This window comes from Colletes gigas, unplaced genomic scaffold (assembly GCF_013123115.1).
Source record: "Colletes gigas isolate AHSC1104 unplaced genomic scaffold, ASM1312311v1 Colletes_gigas_Sc00022, whole genome shotgun sequence".
NCBI lineage: Eukaryota > Metazoa > Arthropoda > Insecta > Hymenoptera > Colletidae > Colletes > Colletes gigas.
Genome location: NW_025106651.1, coordinates 780,312 through 799,528, shown reverse-complemented (window position 1 = coordinate 799,528; position 19,217 = coordinate 780,312). Strand labels below are relative to the sequence as shown.

Here is a 19,217-nt window from a genome sequence, read left to right as displayed (position 1 = left end):
GATTTTCGATCTTGTTTCAATATTTAGAGCAGTCAATTTTTCCTCGATAGCTTTATGCGGAATTATCAATTACAATCATTTTTGGTCATTAGACATATCCTCGAATTCCTACGCACTTTCAAGAAAAAAATTCTTCACCGAAAATATAATTTCTGGCCAGAAATGTTTGCCCAAAATATCATGCAAATTTTTAAAACATCATAACTCCTGAACGGATTGAAGGATTTTAATGTTTAAAAAGGCAAACCACGCGTATTTTAATGGAGAATATGTAAAGATTCCAAAAATATTCGAAAAGTTGATCCTTGACCCCGCAAAATGAAAAAAACCCCATAAAAGAGGTCGAATTTTCAAACATCCATAATTCCTACAATAGTGAATATATTTCAATGAAACTTTTTTCTGGCGTAGAGCTCATAGGTACCTACAAAAAAGTATTAGACAACTTTTCTGTAGGGCGTCAAACAAAATTATTAAAAATCAGAAACGAATTTTTAAGAAAAATCGACATGGTTTTAGTTTTAACCTTGAAACAAATTTTTTGCAATTTTTGTTATATATTAATATCCATTAAATGAATTGTTTGAAGCGTTTGAAAGTCTAAATTTAATCCCGGGACCATTTTGACTAGACTAGTTACTTTAGAATCGTAAAGTTTCGGTTTTTAGTAACAACAATAAATGAAGAATTTACAAATACAATAATGTAGAAATTCAATCAAAAATCTTACGCAGGGAATAATAAAATTTATGTCTTTCTCGGACCCTGAAACTCCTTCCCTAAGACACAACAACTGGACCAAAAATAACTGAACCAAATATAAGACACAGTTTACGAGAGCTCTTACCTCGCGTGACCTCTTGGGACAATTCTCTTCAACTCCAGCAGTACAATAGATTTCGCCAGAAGGAACCGCGAAATTGACCAATTCTAACTCGACTAACAATAAGTTTACTAATCAGCATAAGAGTTTCGTCTCCCTAAGTAAGAAATGCATACAAGCTTGCAAAAGTGAACTTTATTTTCTCCTGTTTAATCATAGTTTTTTAATTGTTTACTCGCGTGCACTGACTCGTTAATGCATTTCGGTAATAAACATAAATATGTAGAATTGAATGTACTAGTAGCATTAGAATATAGAATAATGTTAAGTTATTCAGCATGGAAGCGTTCATTAATCACGGCTGGAATACATTGTTGTGGTTTATCGATTTTTAAATTGCTATTGTATACAATAGTGAATTAACAAGCATTAATTTAGCTGTCGTTGCAGAATGCAACGTTAAATCGCGCCAGCAATTAAAGCGTTCAATAGGCAGAAAACCTTGAAGATAAATGAAAAATGAGATGCGCTGTTTCTCGTTTGACATAAAATAATTTAACGCCAATTAAAAGTTCATGCATAAAGAAGAACGTTCACCGTTTCACCACACCAAATGCCCTATAAAACAAGTAAATGTTAAATACTGTGAAATAATTTGTACAAAATTCATACCGAAATTCAGAATCAAAGCAACATTCAAACGTGTCGTTTTGTTTCCAAACCTGAGCAAAGTGTAGGACAAATAAAATCTTAGAATAGATTCTAACAATTTAAACAAATAGAGAATTTAAGTAAAAAGTAGAGTTACAGTTTCATACGCGTAAACTTCAAATGCGTCGCAAAAACAGCTTTTAATTTTTTTATTTTGTATAAGTACTCGGTAATAAAAAAGTAAAGTACTATTAATTTCAAATTTTTGTTCCTCGCGAGAGTCAATTTTAAAGGAGCGAGCCGGAGGACAAATTTTGAATGAAACTAATATCCACACCGCCTTAAAATTCTCTTTAGCAACGGAAGTAACACGACAGTTTGAGCATGAAACGGGGACTTGGATCTCTTGAAACGAAAGGGGAACAAGAAACGAGGCAAACAGAAATGAAACTATAAAAGTGAGGATGAAACAGAGAACAGAAAGAAAGACAAGCGAAAGCCACGAAGAAGCGGGCCAGTATTGCGACAAAAATACATTTTCCCCCTCAAAAGCATTGAGAGCAGTTGCTTTTAATACTCCCTACGGAAATATAAACATACTATTTCCTGGGGAAAGGAACCTATCGAACAGTAACATGCATTATTAATTCAAATCGAAATGCGAATTATCCTTTATAAATAAAGATATTTCACTCATATGAAATATTCATCTTCGTTGCAAGATTGCTTAACTATACACAATCCCCGTGTGCATTAATATATTCAATAATTCACTATTCATGCAGTATTAAAATTTACAACGAATTTCCAATATCGCGACAATGGAACAGTAATCAGTTGATTGCGTACATTTTACTTCCGACCGTTATAAAATAACTAATTAATATCCTTGAAGCGTTTTCGATGTTATCGATCACACTAAATACAAACATCGATATACTACACGATACACCTGAATCGAAATAATGCATTTTACATTAGAATTACATTTTACTTAATTTCGTCAGCGTAATTATACAACTTGTAGATATGAAATATTCGAGAGAAATGGGAGCAATAACAATAATATTAAATTATGAAAGAAATTCAAGAATACGTAGGAAATTAGAAAACCTAATCGAATTGTATTTATAATCAATTTTAAATATTTATTTAACTTACTCGTAACATTTAAGCTATTGGAACTGAAAATCGAAACTCGCGATTTAAATGCAAAAATTTTATTCGTGTCGAAATCCCAAATGATATTTATTAACACTCGGGTTCATTAATGACAGTGTTTTCAATTTTGTTTCATTCGATCAAGTCAATTATCGAGTACTCTGCCTCATGTTCTCGTATTTATTCGAATTGTCTCTATTTGAGTACATCATTTATTTTCAAACTGAACGTTAAAAAGTATTTTTTATAAATAAATAGACAGGCGAAAATTGAAATAGATACGTCCAATAATTTTCGCGATAAAAACCCCTAAAAAAATCATTTGCTGTTTTAAAGTTAATAACTAAGTAGACTCATTAAGAAAGCGACAATATTAGATGAAGAATGTGGAATAATTGTTGGTATTTTCCAGTAGTGATTTTTAATTTACCCGAACTATACGAGCTTATCAAGATTTATTGCACCGTCCTATTTCACTTAGAGTCTGACAAGTCACAGGTGCAAACTACTTGATTATTTATCACCTCACGAAATCTGACGAAATGCTCGTTATATCTCGAACAAATTAATTTCTTTATACCGGGTGTATTAATATCTCTTCGTCTGAAAAGGAAATAATTTAAGCATTCGGGCTTCGTACCATTAAACAATTCAAATTTTCCGGAACCGATAACAAAATCACGAAGAACGCGACAAGGAAAGTGCACAGCCAGAATCGTAATCATTTCCAAACGAAACACGTACAACGAATGTCGGCGGTAATACTGATACAAATTTATCGAAATCAGTACTAGTTCTGAATACACTCGGTCCATAGTCAACAACAATTGAATTGAGAATCCACCAACAATGACGAACGAGCGGTCCGATAAATCATGAAGTAGTTAACGCTGAAATAGGTCGGCCAATCGGGTTAAAGGATTTTTCCGGCAGTAGATGCTGCACAAATAAGGTCAGACAACATCATCAAACATAATTAAGTCCGTAAGTAGACAGAGATTACCTCTTTCCTATGAAATCGGCGTTATTGCGAAGTCGTGCAAGTGGAAGAGTTCTACTGCACACAAAAAATATAAATATAAAAGAACCATTGGGTAATTTAGGACTTCAATTAGAACTGATTGTTTTATTACAGTTTCAAGTCTATTCTTAACCGGAGAAACGTTCTGAGAGAATATTTAGCTGAAAGGGTGGAATCCAAGACAATGTTAAAAATCGCTTTATTACAAATCATTTGCTCCAAACGAGCATAATTGTTATACGGGTCACAGGCTCCGTTTATATTTCAATTTCGTTCTTTACTGTTCATTCAGATGGCACTGATATGTACGAACTGAAACTGCCTGGTTCCGCAAACGCAAAATCAATATCCTTTGATCAAATTGTATTCTTCATTTACCACCAATTTTTAAAAATTTGTTTCCCGATACTAATAAGATATCATGCTTGTTTGTACGTATGTATAAACGATGTTTGAATAGCCTCTATCAAATAAATTTAATGCTTTAACGCTTTCGAATCCTTCTCATTGAGCCTTCTTTGGAAATAAATAACCAAACATCTAAAATTACAAAAATATATAATATTTTCCAATATTATTTCTTTCTCGATAAGCAAATTTATAATGCTTCGTTAACTTATAGTTGAATCTGCTTGTATCTCAAACATGAATTATTCCTAACACGTAAGTCTTGGAAAAAATAAAAAAAATTTCTGAACAAATTTACACAAGTTAATTCGATATATTTGTATCCAAAGCTTCTATTGTATTTCCCTTCAAAGCTTCTGTCTCTAAAACGAACAAAACTTTAGAATAAAGTTCTCACAAAGCTCCCTGCACCTAATACTCTCTGAATAACAATTTTAAAACAATCTTAAATGAGTTTTACGAAGAAATTTACTGTATCGAAGTTTTTATCATAATTATGACAACTTTCTATATATTTCTTTTGCTAATTATTCTGTGAATTTAATGATCTTATGTTTTCACTGGTACGAAACTTAGATAACGAAGCAGTATTTAACTTTGCTTAATTAATCTCTGTCAGGGAATATAAGATACCCCTCTCATTCTTTTATTTCTCTAATAAACTGCTGAAAATGTTTATTGCATCAAGCAGAAATACACTTCATATCCATGCCTCTCGTGTGACTGATAAATTATATAATTTTACTATAAAATCTAAAGTAGTACTATTAAAACTCGAATTGGCCATATTATTACATTTTATAGCGCGTATGGACGCTTTCACGACGCTCCATATTTCACGCGTATTAAAATTTGTAGCCAGATAAAACGCTATAATAATTTTATACTCCACTTTTAAAAACCAGGTAACGGGACATTCGAGATTGATCGGCTGTTGCAAGTTACTTTTAATGAGTTCGAAGAATCGACAAGTGTCGTCTATTGTTGGACTGATCGATTTAAAGGTGGCAGAACAAGCCTCCAAGACAAGCCGTTATCTACTGGGTACAATCGGTTGCTGATAAAAACACTTACAGAGGAGCTAATGGGAACAGTAATTAAATACTGCATATACAGTACTAAAGAAAGAGCTCTGTTAAGTCTAACAAAAATAGAACACATCTGTTTTGTTAAAAATAATATAACCAGCTTTTTTCTAAAAATCTCAACGTGAAAATGTTCATCTTTTTTCAAAACTCAGATTGTGAACTGAAAACCCTTATGTAGATAAAAATTTCGCATATTTAATACAAAGTATACCCCTTTCAACAGTCACCCGTTGACTAAAAATAAAACTGTCAATTGTAAAACAAAATATTTCGCAATAAAGGAATCAAAATTTAACTTTTCGATCAAATAAACGTTATGAATAAATTGTCACACGTTGGTTTTATTGATTATCTCTCATTTGAATAAAATTTTGTCCGTTTCTAGCACACGGTACGCGAAAGAAATGAATATTTCAGCATGCAAATTTCTTTATTATTCATTAGAATTTAAGGATGGATACCTATAATAGATGTGTTGATCGTTCATTGACGGAAAAATAAAAAGAGATAAGAAGAATTCCAGCAAAACAATCGCTTCAGACTTAAACGAAGTTACACACAAACGTTATTTACCGATGAAAGAGTCTGTGCGATAGAAGAGATATTTAACAAACAAACCGATAAAGTCCGCAGCTCGTAGCTCTTGCGAAGCCTGTGGAAAGAGTCCGTGCGATACCTTGTTGAATGGAAAACTATGGTTCTTCCAACAAAATACCGCACTCGTTCACAAAGCGAAAACAACTCAGCTTTGGTTGGTAACCAACATTCCAACATTCGTTAAAGCCAAAGATTTAAATTCTGGCAACCTCATATCTAAACCCATTGAAATATAAGCTTTGATGTATTCTCGAACAAAAACTGTGTAAACAAATTGTAATTTCAAGTCCTAAAAGAAATCATCGTCCATGTATCAGAAAAAATTTTATTAAATAAAACTTTGTACCTTTGTTACAAAGACAGAGATGGGCAAATGTAGATTCGTATTGAATAGAAACTGAAAACAAATACATTCGCGATACATAAATATTGAAAAATTAAAATCACATCTTAAACAGGAGACTCTGAGTTTTAAGATATGTAAGATATTTGTAAACACAAAAATGTTTATAGAAAATTGGTACGACGAAATCGAATGTTTCGAGAATAGATGAATGAAAAAGAGATTAGATCGCGATAACACACTTAATTTCCTAAGGCGGTGTATTCAAATATTGAAGTGTTGAGGTGGGCATTTTAAATTAATTCGCGAATGTAGATTCGTATTAAACAGAAACTGAAAATAAATACATTCTGCAATATATAAATATTAAAAAATTTAAATCGTATGTTAAACAGGAGACTCTGAGATTTAAGATATCTAAGATATTTGTAAACACAAAAATGTTTATAGAAAATTGGTACGACGAAATCGAATGTTTCGAGAATAAATGAATGAAAAAGAGACTAGATCGCTATAACAAACTTAGTGTTGTAACGAATCTACTAACATGTGTGATGTGACTTGTCTGAAGTGTCTGGCGACACTGCTTACGCGATTGGGGGTCCTCTATTTATACAGACGCGCCCTTTGCTCCCACCGAGTCCACACGTGCCATCTTCGCTACTACAAAGCAGTTCGGCGCTTTAAGACGCGTCGACACAACGAACGCGACTATAAAGGGTTGGAGGGTCAATTGATGGGACCAGGTCCAGGTCTCTTCTTTTTTTTCCTCGCGACGCGACAGTGTCCTACCTAATACATCCAACGAAGCCTCGAAAAAATCGACTTCGTTAACGTTTCCCCGTCAAGCGCGACCACCCTCGTCGCGAGTCTCTAAGCAACGTTGACTTTCAATTTACATTTCCAATAATTCAGTACCGAGCACGGTTATGCAGGTACCTTTGCCCGCAACGTATGTCACGTACACAGTTGAACATGTGTTACGGGAACTAGTACTGTATAAAGGCTTGTAGGAGAACGGATTTGAGAGACGGTCGCGGGAGAAACTGGAAACCAGCCAGCTCTCCGTGTTCGATGATTTCGCATTAAACTTTCAATGTACGGTCGAGCGGTGGATGTCGCGAAAACGACAAACGAAGGTTCCGCAAAGTGGCGATAAAGGGGTATTTTATTAAAGAGTCATTTCGCGAGAACGTTTGCGCCGTTTCATTACGAGGTTCCGCGAGGAAACGTTCGCGTTCCATAAAGGAACCACCAACAACCTCGTCAACTTTCGCGACAAAGAAAGAACCGCGTGCAGAGAAGGCATCGATTCTCGATCAACCGTGAATATTTTATTACGATCGCTTGAAAACTCGACGATTAAACGCTCGAGGCGACGTCGAAGAAAACGGGTCTTCTTCCTCGTAATGAAAAGATTTCAATATCACTTTCAGCGAAAATAATAAAGCAGTGCGTGTAGAACAACTTGGATGGATGTTTCTTTTTATCGAAGAAATCATTGCATTTAGGTCTTGGAAGTATGGAAAAATAATATTACTATAAAATACATTGAAATTGTACAAGTGGAAATGAAGAAGATATTGTAAAGGAAATTATTGCACTTTGTACTTGCAATAATGGGACACCCTGTGTATCACAGAACCTTCCATATCTCAATATTAGTTTCAGGATATAGCTTCATGAATACTTAGTTTACCGTAGTAAAATCTTGAAGGAATTTCTGTACCAGAAAATTGCTAATTAACATCCACTGACACCGTATCTTTATTCGCTAATATTCCTAATTAATTAGCGTTGAAGTCTATTAAAAATGGTTACATCTACTAAGAGAATACCTAAAGATCCCTCTCGGCGGATTTATTAAAATGAAATTTCGTTCTAAATTATATTACATAATGATACAGAACATTGTCTTGGAATTATAATATCACAATTTTACTAATAAAAAGGGTAAAAATATGGCAACAAACTAGACACGAACGTAAAAATGTAACTTCAGGGAGTTACGAATTACGTTTACCGAGTCACGAATGTAAACAACTAGTTTTCAAACATTATGTAACTGATATGTATCATATAATAATCGCGTGACTCGATAAATCTCGTAACAGTAAACACATCCTTTAAAATGAAATAAACACAGATCAATATTTTGCTTATAACATAAATCACAATATAATGTAGCCTAACAAACCAAAAGGTTATATATTTATATAGTAAAGATGACCAGAATGAAGAAAAGACATTCGTACGTATTATCAAAGAAGATATGGTCAACCACATTCTATTGTGATTTTTTAGAATAGTTTGATACAAAAGTATCAATTTCAAAAGTAAATGTATATGTAGACAATAGTGATGGGATTGATCCTGTAAGATATTCGTTAATACTTTGTACAAATTTCTAATTATACTCTTACATCTCAATTATAGTTGGTATCATTTAGCACTTTTGTAATAAAATAATGAAACAATTATTATTTCGTATAATTTCTATAAACTGATCCATTCAATTTAATATTATATGGAAATGTACCATATTAATTCATTTAAATAATTCTTCTTTACAAAGTATGATTTGAAAATAATTATTGTTTTCGTTGTATTTGATACATTTGCTTCTTTCGTTCGAATTCATACCTTAAAAAATTACCAATTATATATATACGTATAATTGTTGTAATATTGTTGGTACCGTTACAGCTTTAATTAGCCGTAATTTATGAATGTAATCAAATATCGAACTTGATATAATTAATAGGCACCGATATGATTTGAATGCAATAATTGAGCAATAAATTAATTTCAACCAAAAATGTATTAAGTACACCAAAACACGTGTCATTATAAATACAGATAGCCCTCCTACAACACGGCATCCTATAACACGATTTCAAAAACTTTTGTATAACACTGTACTCCTACAGCACTGGATAACATGGTTTTTGTTTAACATATTTAAAAACTAAATTACCCTAAAATAATGACGCGAAGGAATAATGAACTATAGTGGCTTTACATGAAAAAATATAAACAAATTATAATTTATTAAATTAAAGTTGCGTTAAATTAAAATAATATTTTTTGTTTTGTGTTATACATACATTAATATTTTTCATCAAAATTAAATTGCTTATGTAGAATTAAAAAAAAATATTTGTTTTTAATAAGTTTTCGGAACGTAACTCCCCTCTTTATACTGGCTCTGGATCTCATTTAACACGGTTTCACACAACACGGCATTTTCTAGGAATCTATCTACCGTGTTATAGGAGGTTTACCTGTACCATTTTATTACGTATAGTAAACAACATTAAACATGCGCTTGTTATTTTCTTTCGCGATACTTCAGAACAACAGGTGATTAATTTTGAAAAGTTACCAATTATGTACGTATTCAAAAGTAATTATCAAATGGTATCGCAACTTCTTTTACTTGTAATAATTTAACAGATATCAAACTCGACGTAATCGATAGAATCGATTCAAAAACATAAATAACAAACGTAACACGTGTCGCTCCGAGTGCCACTTTCTTTATAACAAACAACATTGGTCGTTTACTATCGATTTTATTTCGTAAATTTCGTGCTTTACCAAATCGGGTCACTGACCACGAAAGGCTACGATTCGAACGCATTCTTCGAGATAACCGACCACAAAAGTATCAACCTCGAACGTAAACAAATCCTAGTTACCAAAACAAGTCTCGTTCCCATCGCTACCGATCAAAGAGAAACTCGTGCAAAGTTACTTACATCCGGACGTGGGCAGAGCAAGGTGCGCAGCACGCGTAATCCTCGTCAAACCGTCGACAAAAACGGCACACACTCAGAGCACTGATCGAGCACACCGAACCAGTTCACTTGGTCGACGAATCGCACGAAACATCTAGAACTACTCTAGAGGATCCCCATCCGGGGGCGAAACGGGGTCGGGCGATGTTGTTGGAAAAAAAAGTCACTCGGTCTCCATCGCGTCCTGTCCGCGCGAATGCCTCGATCCCCGCGATCCCTCGACAGTCACTCACTCCCTCGAAAACAAGTGTTCACCGCGCTTAACGCGTACCGTGCGGAGTCGCGCCTATCCATCGAACGTGATCACCGATCGTCCGAGCGAACGTTCCCGACCCGTCATTCCGTCCATCGACTCACACTGGCACCGCGGCTCGATTGTCCCCGACAGTCTTCATCGTTTCCCGCGTTTCATTGCGCGTTTCCTGGACTGGACCGGTCGTCGGTCCGATCCCCGATCGTTTAGCCCATCTCACATATCCGCGAACACGTAGGTTCGCGATGAAATCGCGACGGAAAGAGTCCCCCGCCGCGAGATGGCCACGCAAAACGGGGTTAACGGCACTCGAGGTGTTAACCCCGACTCCTCCTCGGCTTGGTGGCACGTTGCTGGCGATCAGCTGCGCTGGATGCACGATTGTCCCCGAATATGGTGTAAAGGCCCCGAACACGAACACGGTCACAGTGATCGAACGTCGTCGGTTCTCGGCCAGCAGAGACGACACTCACGGTAACCCACTTTCCGACCACGCCGTTTATTCTGATTCGGCTGGATCGGTAGATCGTCGATGCGCGGTGTCTCGATTTACGTTGTATGCGAATCCCGTGGCTCATTAGGGTGGCCGAACGATCTCTGGGTCAATTTGCAGAGGTACCGCACGACCAGCTGACAGCTTCGAGGTTGCGACGAGGAAAACAGCCCTCGCCTTGCTCCATTTAAACGTCGGTTATCACGGGACCATTTTTACCTAGCCACCAGTTTCCATGCACCGTCCACTCTAGTCTCTCGGACCGTACGTAAACGCGACGCGCATCGTCAACGATTCTCCGCGAGGCCAGGGGCGAAAATAACGAACGTGCGGAGAGAACGGTGCACGCATCGAGTAACCTCGCGCAGCCAAAATGGTGGACGACACTCCCGTGTTCCGCCTCGACTCGATCGCCCCAGCACCACCGTCTTCCTTTCACGGGATTAATCGTAACGGTTGCAACGCGACAGCACTATGCGCCCCGTTGGCCACTGATCCTCGTCGATATCGCACCGTCGAACGAGAAAACGGTTGGTTAGGATCGAGCGGGCTGCCACTGGAACCGCCTTCTAGTGCACAACACAACACACCACCTCCGTATGTGTAAAGTGGACCACCCGCCTGGCGCATCCGTTCTAACATCCGTTTCCGGGGTCGCGCGTCCGTTCAAGGGTGATCGTTAACGGTCGAGGGATCGGTTCGCAGGTTGCGGAAACGGTCACGAGCCGGTCACCTGATCGTGGCGTGGAAAAAAGATCCAACGAAAGACGACAGCGTCGACAGGCTCCTCGCCGAGGGCATTCCAGCGCAGGCAGGGTGAACCGAGACGTACGCCGCGCCATCTGGCGATCAAACCTCTGACCCGACCACTGGCATGGCCGCGCGACCAACCCTCGCGTCAATAACAATCGAATCGCGCACAAAGCGTGCCTCTTTACACCGTTCGCTGACGCGTACTGCCACGCCAGCGTCATTCTTCTATGCGTTCCTCGATCATACCTGAAAAATAAGACGGGACACGGGGTCGAGACGTGGTATTTGTCGATTAACGCGCGCCCGTGCTCGCGACTATTCGTTCGTATTTCGATCAACCGCGCAACAAACTACTGGGGCGGCTGCGCGATTCGGACTGAGTGCAGCTTCGCATGGGAACCGTGGACCCGACGACGGAAAAGCCCGAGCTTCCACGAACTGACGGCCACGTCGAAAGTGACATCTGACGATGCTTAGAGGAAGTGTCGACGTAGTTTTTGTGGATTTAAAGGATGAATGGTATCTTATGGTCAAATAGCGGCCTGTTTGCGCGGAATCGAGGACGGTAAACACGGGGTGAAATAAACATTTCAATTTGTTAATGTTTAACTGTTGTTCTACAAATTTTAGCATGTAAGCACAATTGTTCTGTCTCGTGGAACATTCTGAAAAAGGGACTGAAATGGATTAAACACTTCAACAATTGTTAAAAAGTATGTTCAGTTTGTATTACTAAACAATTATGCGCGTCAAACGAATGTCTAAAGTGATCGTTATCTGCGAACAAACAATCAAATTTTTAAGCATGATCAAATGTCCACGAACTTCTATTGCTTGAATTTCCGGTCTATGAAAATTTACAAATCCATTTTAAAAAAGACATGTTAAACATATCGAAAATATATGCACCTGTGGAAAACGAAATATTACATTTTATCATATTAATTAATGGATTATATTCTGTATAAGGTGATCCTAGAAACTAGGGCAAACTGTAGCTCTTTTATAAGCGAAGAGACAAAAAATTCACAGAGGAAAAAGTTAAATCCCACATGCAGGATAATTTTTTGATGACATAAGTTTTATACATTGGTGCAAGTGCAATACACGAGTATGTGCTTTCAATTGTTTTTTAAATTTAACTATACATTTTTTTTATATAAATCTTCGGTTTCGATATAATGGTATTTGAAAATTTATCATATATGTGTACGATTGAATACGATTTGTTATTCCTTTTTCAATTTATTTCGTAGATCATTTCTTTTTTTGCTCTTTTGTACATAATAATTTTTACGTATTTTACCATCAAATGTATTTCACGCCGCCTCAATTGAGTATAAGTCTGGTAATTGAGAAGAAGCAGAAATGGGCAACATTTTATTTCAATAATTAATAACCAATAAAACCAGCGTATAACAATTTATTCGTGACGTTTATTCAATTGAACAATTAAATTTATATCTGTTCAAACGTAACCGTTTAACTTTGATTCATGCTTTTTATAGTTTTATTTCAATTATTTATAAGATAGTGAAAATAATTGTAAATATAAAACTATAAATCAATAATGTGTATAATAAAATCATTCACACTGTACTATGCACAGAATCATAATATTTAAAATTCCAGTCTCGTACTATTTCTTCTTCTTCCCCTTTATCTATTGAAATCTGTTCTTCTACTTCAAGTACCTATAATACATTATTTTTAAACAACGACTCTTTCGTATAAAAGCGTAAACTTTGTAAGTAACACTTCCAATACGAATTTACTAATGTTACTTACTGGTTTTGGTATCAAAGATCGATAATAATGAAGCTCGTGATCAGCCTCTAATTGCCATTGTTTGTTTTCCTGACATTTTCTATAATTTAATAACCAAAACCCAAGATAATTGACTGGATCATAAGGTTTCTTTGCTACAATTTCTTTGATTGCCATTTTTAGTGGCACTTCAAAATAACTTTTTAACCATTTGCCATCAAATGATAATGTTATATCATTCATTAGGCAATTTAAACATTTTACAGCTTCTGTATCCTCCGCTGTTGCTTTTTAAATTAAATTAAAAATAATTTTTTTTTATATTTTAAAATCGATATAGTGTATTGGTATGAAATGTAACAATCATACACGTATATTTGAGCAACTACCATTCAACCTACTAAAATTTTTGTCCAACATTTCTCCAATTTGTTTATGTCCATTACTATTACTGTAACTTGCAGAAACTTTATTCACCTTGACACCTGATTCATTCGATTCTCCTAATTTCGTAATTAAGGGCACGAAATCTGCTTGACACTGAGGGGGTGGCAGTTGTGACATTAATAACTCTTTCAGACTTGTTTGGCTGGCGACATGTTTTGTAGTGCAATGTTATAAATATCACAAGTCTGCTTAATGTAGGTTAAACAATTCTTTTTATAAATGTACATGTATAAGATAAAATAAAAACGGAACATATATTTATAGATTTAATTGAGTTTGTTTTACCTTTTTCCTCCATGAAGACGATTTCCTCTTACAAAAGCACTCAAAAGATCTGGAACTTTGGTATTGCTCGGAGGTGCTCGCTGTTTTTTCATTTTAAATAATTTTTACTCTGAAATGAAAAAAATACTTAAAAATAATTGAGTATGAAAAACACTAATACCGTTAATTAACTTTCAATTCAATTTACACGGAAAAGCGATAATATAGCCACAAAATGCAATACTCGTTTAATCGATTTAAAAACAATCTACACTAAAGAAATATACAGAGTGAACCACACAAAGCATTTCGTGCATTAAAATTCGAAATATATTTCGAAGAAATATTTGTTTTTTAAACAACAGTTGCCGACAAATGCAAGAATTTCCATACCAATCTACTTTAAACAATGAATAAGTGGTTCGATTAATCTAAAATATTATGTTAAATGAAGATTCTAATGAATTCTAAAGTCACAATAAGCTTTTGCTGCCACAGTTCTTGAGAACTTCCAAGAAAATATATTGCACGATATTGCATGTACTATCCTAAGTACAATAAAAGAAAACAAATGTAAAGACAAGCTTGATGAATATAAATACAATAAAATTGTCAAACTAAACGATAATGTCTCTGTACAATTTCTCATAAATAATTATTCGCTGTATAATCTATTCACAATAATTTTATCGTTAATCTTCCATACAGGTCTAATAAATTTCGCAGCGAAACAATTAGTCCTGACATTGTCATTAGCTATTTCTGACATGATTTTGCGATAACACGGCGAAAATGTCAATCATGACTAGCCGACGTTTACGTGTCTTGATGTTTTCCAAAAATCAGTAACGTTTCTCGTCTAATAAGCCGAGATAAGAAAAATATTCCCGTAAGAATCCCGCGATAACAGACTTTAAACCACTCCCAAGAGCAAGCACACGCGGCATAGCCAAGTAATCAAACTCTGGCATACAGACAGCATAAATACATCATACGTCTTATCGGAATGTAAATGCAAATTTTCCGATCTCAACCGGTGCCTTCCTGGTATAAGTTTCGCGAATCACATGAATCAGTCGGGGAAACAGCGTCCGTGCGACCAAGAGGCACATCGCATCCTTGCACGTTCCTTACATCCTATAAAAATACAGGATGCCCATCGAGGATCCAAAGAAGGATGAAGCTAAAAACATTACTATCTGGCCGCAATGGACGGCTGCGGTTACGCGTAAGTCTGATTAAAGAGTACAGAATTTTTCCTTGGCCTTGAACCGCTCGATTTCCTACTGAAAATTATTATAAGGTTGCCAAGAACACCCTTACGAAATTCATTTGCTTCATTCAACGTAATTTCTGACGTAATATTTGACGTAATTCTCTTTCTGAACCTGAAACTACTATCTGCAGTCAAGACATTTTTTATTTTGGTAGCAGATACTTTAATGTTAAGGATAAAAGGCTGAATGATAACGGAAGTAATTGGCTATCTTGATACAAAATAACAACGTACAAATGCATTAAGATGCTACCAACAACTGGCAGTCTAAGTAATTTCTTTTATAATATTTGTTTTGTTCCCAAGCATTCCCAATAGTGTCCAAGCTTGGCATTGTCAATTTAAAAATGCAATTTTAACGCGTGTAGCTAAGAGTTTGGTCACCCGTTGCGGACTGCTAGTGCAAGCACCTTAATGCATCGAGTTGTCCCGTTCCCTCTACATAGAGATTTCGATAGGCCTATGTCTATGAATAAGCTAATGAAATTACTCTCGCATCTGTTGACGCAACTGTTTCATGGCCGTTTGTGACAGTCAGCTTAGCTGTTGTGGTAAGTGGTCTCGCGAATGGCTGGGCATCGCCGTACTTGGCTCAACTGACATCGACGGAAGCGAACGTGCCTTTGAGACTGACAGCTACCGAAGCGTCCTGGGTGGCCTCCCTTTTAAATCTTGGCCGGCTCGTCGGCTGTTTGCTCAGTGCAGTGTGTCAAGGTAAGGTAGTTCCTTCACTGTCAAAAAGAAAATTCGTCTAGTCAACTCCATTAACCCACCCTTCCCGGATACGTCGCAGTGAATCACGTGAACTTGAAAAACTTTCCAGACATGTCCGTTGAAACGTAAATCTTCAGTTTTAATCGAAGACTAAATAGTCTTTAAAGAAGTTGATTTTCTTAAAAACAGAGAAGAGTTGCCATGAGTAGATCGCTAACGACATTTTCTTCAACCCTAATATTTTCAACAAACACATTTACGAATAAAATATTAAGTTTCATATTTAAATAATGGACACCTTTGAGCCCTTATTTTCCACCAAAAATATTACTATATTCCCTTTGCTTCTTGTGTGGTTGCTGTAAATCGCTAAACTAGACAGATCATATAAAAATGCGATAAGAAATATTGTCTTCATTCTGAACCTAAATATTTGGTCCGTAATTATACTTTTGTTTTAGCAGGCACCTGTAGAAAGCGAAGAAAGTAGATATCATTGCATGTTTAGTAGTGCATCTTAACTCTTTCTCTTCTATATGTATAAGAACAAAAGTTAACTGATAACAGAAGTCACTGGATATTTTGATGCAAAATGCCAATGTTTTTCATCGTGCACTTCTCGTTAGTAACATCGAAGAAAATTCTCTTGAATTGTTTTACTTTTGCAGTTTCCAATGCCTTTAGAATTGCCCACGATTCAGCAGTAAATATGTTATCTTCATGAGAGACGCTATGTTTGTTCTGTTCGTTATTGCAGATAACGACTAGTCTTTGTCTATGGTTTCTGAATCGTCAATGCAAATATGAATGTATGCATTTGTTTGTTCTCAAATGTACAGTGCATTTTACAGTGCAGTCCATTGATTCGATTTCTTTTTAACTGTACTAATTTCGATTCAGGCAGCGGTCCAAATAAAGCAACCTTTCCCTGTATAGTCATAATTCGCAACAGTGCCTATAGTACAGAACAGGAAATCAATTCAAAATAAACACTATTGACAAAATATATTCCTTTTAACCGTTTTAAACGTGCATACATCTCGTTGATTCGATCGATCCTATCTTGCAGAATGCAATCAGGTGACCAAACAAGGCAAACAATGGCGAAGAACATTGTTAATCGAGAATTCAGTAAGAACAAGGCAGCCACGACTCAGCACTCGTAGAAAAGCGTGATATGAAAGTGTGGTACGTAGAAAAGTAATACTAACAGTGATCGTAATTTTCGCACAGATCGATCGGTGGATATAAAAATTTTCCACAAATTAATTCAACTTTGAACGTTCGAGTTCTATAAATGGTACCACTGTTGAGAAAATAAGCTTAAAATCCACTGTGGCTGTTTGTGATAAATACGAAAAATTAAGATAAATCACAAATTATAATAATCCAATCATGCGATTATTAGTTCTGAGTTGTGGTGATCTTGTTGTCAGGAAAATCTAACTTTAACATGTCACACCATCATCTTCAGAGTACATCGGACGGAAGAAGGTACTCCTGCTTGGTGGTTTGCCGTTAGCCTCAAGTTGGGTATTCAGTATTTGTGCCACATCGGTCATATGGCTCTACGCGTCCAGGTTCTGCTCAGGAATCGGGTCAGGAATTTTATGGTCTGCACTCGCGATGTATCTGGGCGAGATCGCCGATCCCAGAATCCGTGGATCACTGGTAAATTCTTATTAACTTAATTACGTATTATAAGAAGCGACGAAAAATTATCCGATATCGAAGATCAGATACGATACTTTAATACAGTAAACAATTTAACACTTTTTCCTGGAATTTTTGTTAACAAGACTACCAAGCATAATTTCATAAAACTTTCCTTGGGTATCGTTCTAGATTTTTGTCTTGATATGTCTGATTAGAATTCTAGAAGAAGAGACGCCTGATAGCTTCTGATATGCTTCTAAATAGCTATTTTAATTTTTGGTCTGTTCTTCGATTCTTTGTTTGCATAATTTTAAAACATTAGCATCAGTGGTGTAACAGTCAACGCGTTAAGGGTCGAACAAAATGGATATGCAGTTTGCATTGACTTAACTAGTTACCTAAAGCGATGCCATAGAGTATGGTTTCTTTTTATCGATACAAGTATCACCAATCGTATTACTCGTTCGATAAAGTCGTATCTATGGTCACGTCTTCAGATATCCATGAACGTGAACGCAGCTGCCGTTGGTATGTTCCTGGGCAATGCAATGGGCCCTTATCTATCCATGGAGATGTTCGGGTACGTGAGTCTCGTTCCGAATATCCTCTTCATGATCCTCTTCACTATGATACCCGAATCACCCTACCATTACCTCCTGCATGGGGATATTGACAAGGCCGAGGCATCCTTGAAGTGGTTTAGGCGAAAAGCTGACGTCAAAGCCGAAATGCGAGAGCTCCAGGAATTTGTCGACGGGGCTGGAACTAATGTTTTACGAAACTTGAAGCAGTTCCTTTTACCAAGTATTAATGAATTTCTTTATTTAAACGTTCGCCAAACCCTATATATCGCTTCTTTTCGAGAGAACTATCCTCCTTTCACTGACAAATAGTTTTCAAGCTTTTAACCAATTTTGCCATCACTCGTTTCAGGTAACTTGAAGAATGCTTTGATCACGTTTGGTCTCTATGCTTTCTCTTATGCGAGCGGATACAATGTCATCTGCGCCTACGCAGAGATAATCGTAACAAGGACCCAGGTCAGCATAACGCCTAACCTAGTGGTGATGATCCTTGGTTTGGCGAACATCATGGCTGGTTCAACAACCACGTTGGTGATCGATAGACTCGGCAGAAAGACTCTTCTAATCATCTCATGCATCGGGACATCGATAGCCTTGACGGTGTTGGGCCTGCATTTTCATCTTCTTTCTCTGGAGTACGATGCCAGCAAGCTAACGTGGTTGCCTATAATCTCTCTGTTGTCGTTCAATATCTCCGTGGCTATCGGACTGCAACCGATTCCGAACACCCTTTTGGGCGAAATGTTCCCGGCGCATTTGAAAACTGTGGCTTCGCTGTTGGTGGGTTCTAGCAACGCTTTAATGTCTTTCACCAGCACGAGAACTTATCAACCATATCTGGACTTGGTTGGTGAAAAATTTGTGTACTGGACTTACGCTATTTGCATGCTGATCTCGGCGCTGTATTCCTATTTTCTGATTCCTGAGACGGTGGGTAAGAGTCTCTTAGAAATTCAGCACTCGACTAAGAAATAACAATACGTCCAAGCGTCAAAAGTTTCCCTCGCGGAAAGAGAATAATTTATTAAACTTGTATATAGATTTAGGTGGACGTTAACCCCCTAGATATGTTTCATTTTATAAACAAATAATTGCTGCAAAAGCAAAGACCCGATAGG

The 19,217-nt window shown here is 36.6% G+C and overlaps 2 protein-coding genes across 3 annotated transcripts in view; one reads left to right on the top strand and one right to left on the bottom strand.

Annotated features, from left to right (window-relative positions):
• LOC122401181 (inactive rhomboid protein 1) overlaps nucleotides 1-11,246 on the bottom strand; it is a 327,337-nt gene extending 316,091 nt beyond the window's left edge. The window contains exon 1 of the mRNA XM_043403149.1: nucleotides 9,854-11,246. The gene's annotated coding sequence lies outside the window, so the exon portion shown is untranslated. The remainder of the gene's footprint in view (nucleotides 1-9,853) is intronic.
• A 3,630-nt stretch (nucleotides 11,247-14,876) lies between these two features.
• LOC122401167 (facilitated trehalose transporter Tret1-like) lies at nucleotides 14,877-19,149 on the top strand. Of its 2 annotated transcripts, none has more exons than XM_043403130.1 (5): nucleotides 14,877-15,097; nucleotides 15,684-15,859; nucleotides 17,334-17,530; nucleotides 18,013-18,319; nucleotides 18,449-19,149. In XM_043403130.1, exons 1-5 carry the CDS (start codon nucleotides 15,078-15,080, stop codon nucleotides 19,072-19,074), a joined length of 1,326 nt encoding a protein of 441 aa, XP_043259065.1. In that variant the 5' UTR covers nucleotides 14,877-15,077; the 3' UTR covers nucleotides 19,075-19,149. The 2 variants fall into 2 exon arrangements, with proteins under 2 accessions (XP_043259065.1, XP_043259064.1); XM_043403129.1 differs by having other exon boundaries at nucleotides 15,680-15,859.
• Nucleotides 19,150-19,217: the final 68 nt, after the last annotated feature.

Coding starts and splice junctions, on each gene's coding strand:
- LOC122401167 (XM_043403129.1), top strand. CDS start 15,022: ATGCCCATCGAGGATCCAAAGAAGGATGAAGCTAAAAACATTACTATC. Junction 15,098..15,679: donor ATGGACGGCTGCGGTTACGC/GTAAGTCTGATT, acceptor CGTTTGTGACAG/TCAGCTTAGCTGTTGTGGTA. Junction 18,320..18,448: donor GAAGCAGTTCCTTTTACCAA/GTATTAATGAAT, acceptor CACTCGTTTCAG/GTAACTTGAAGAATGCTTTG.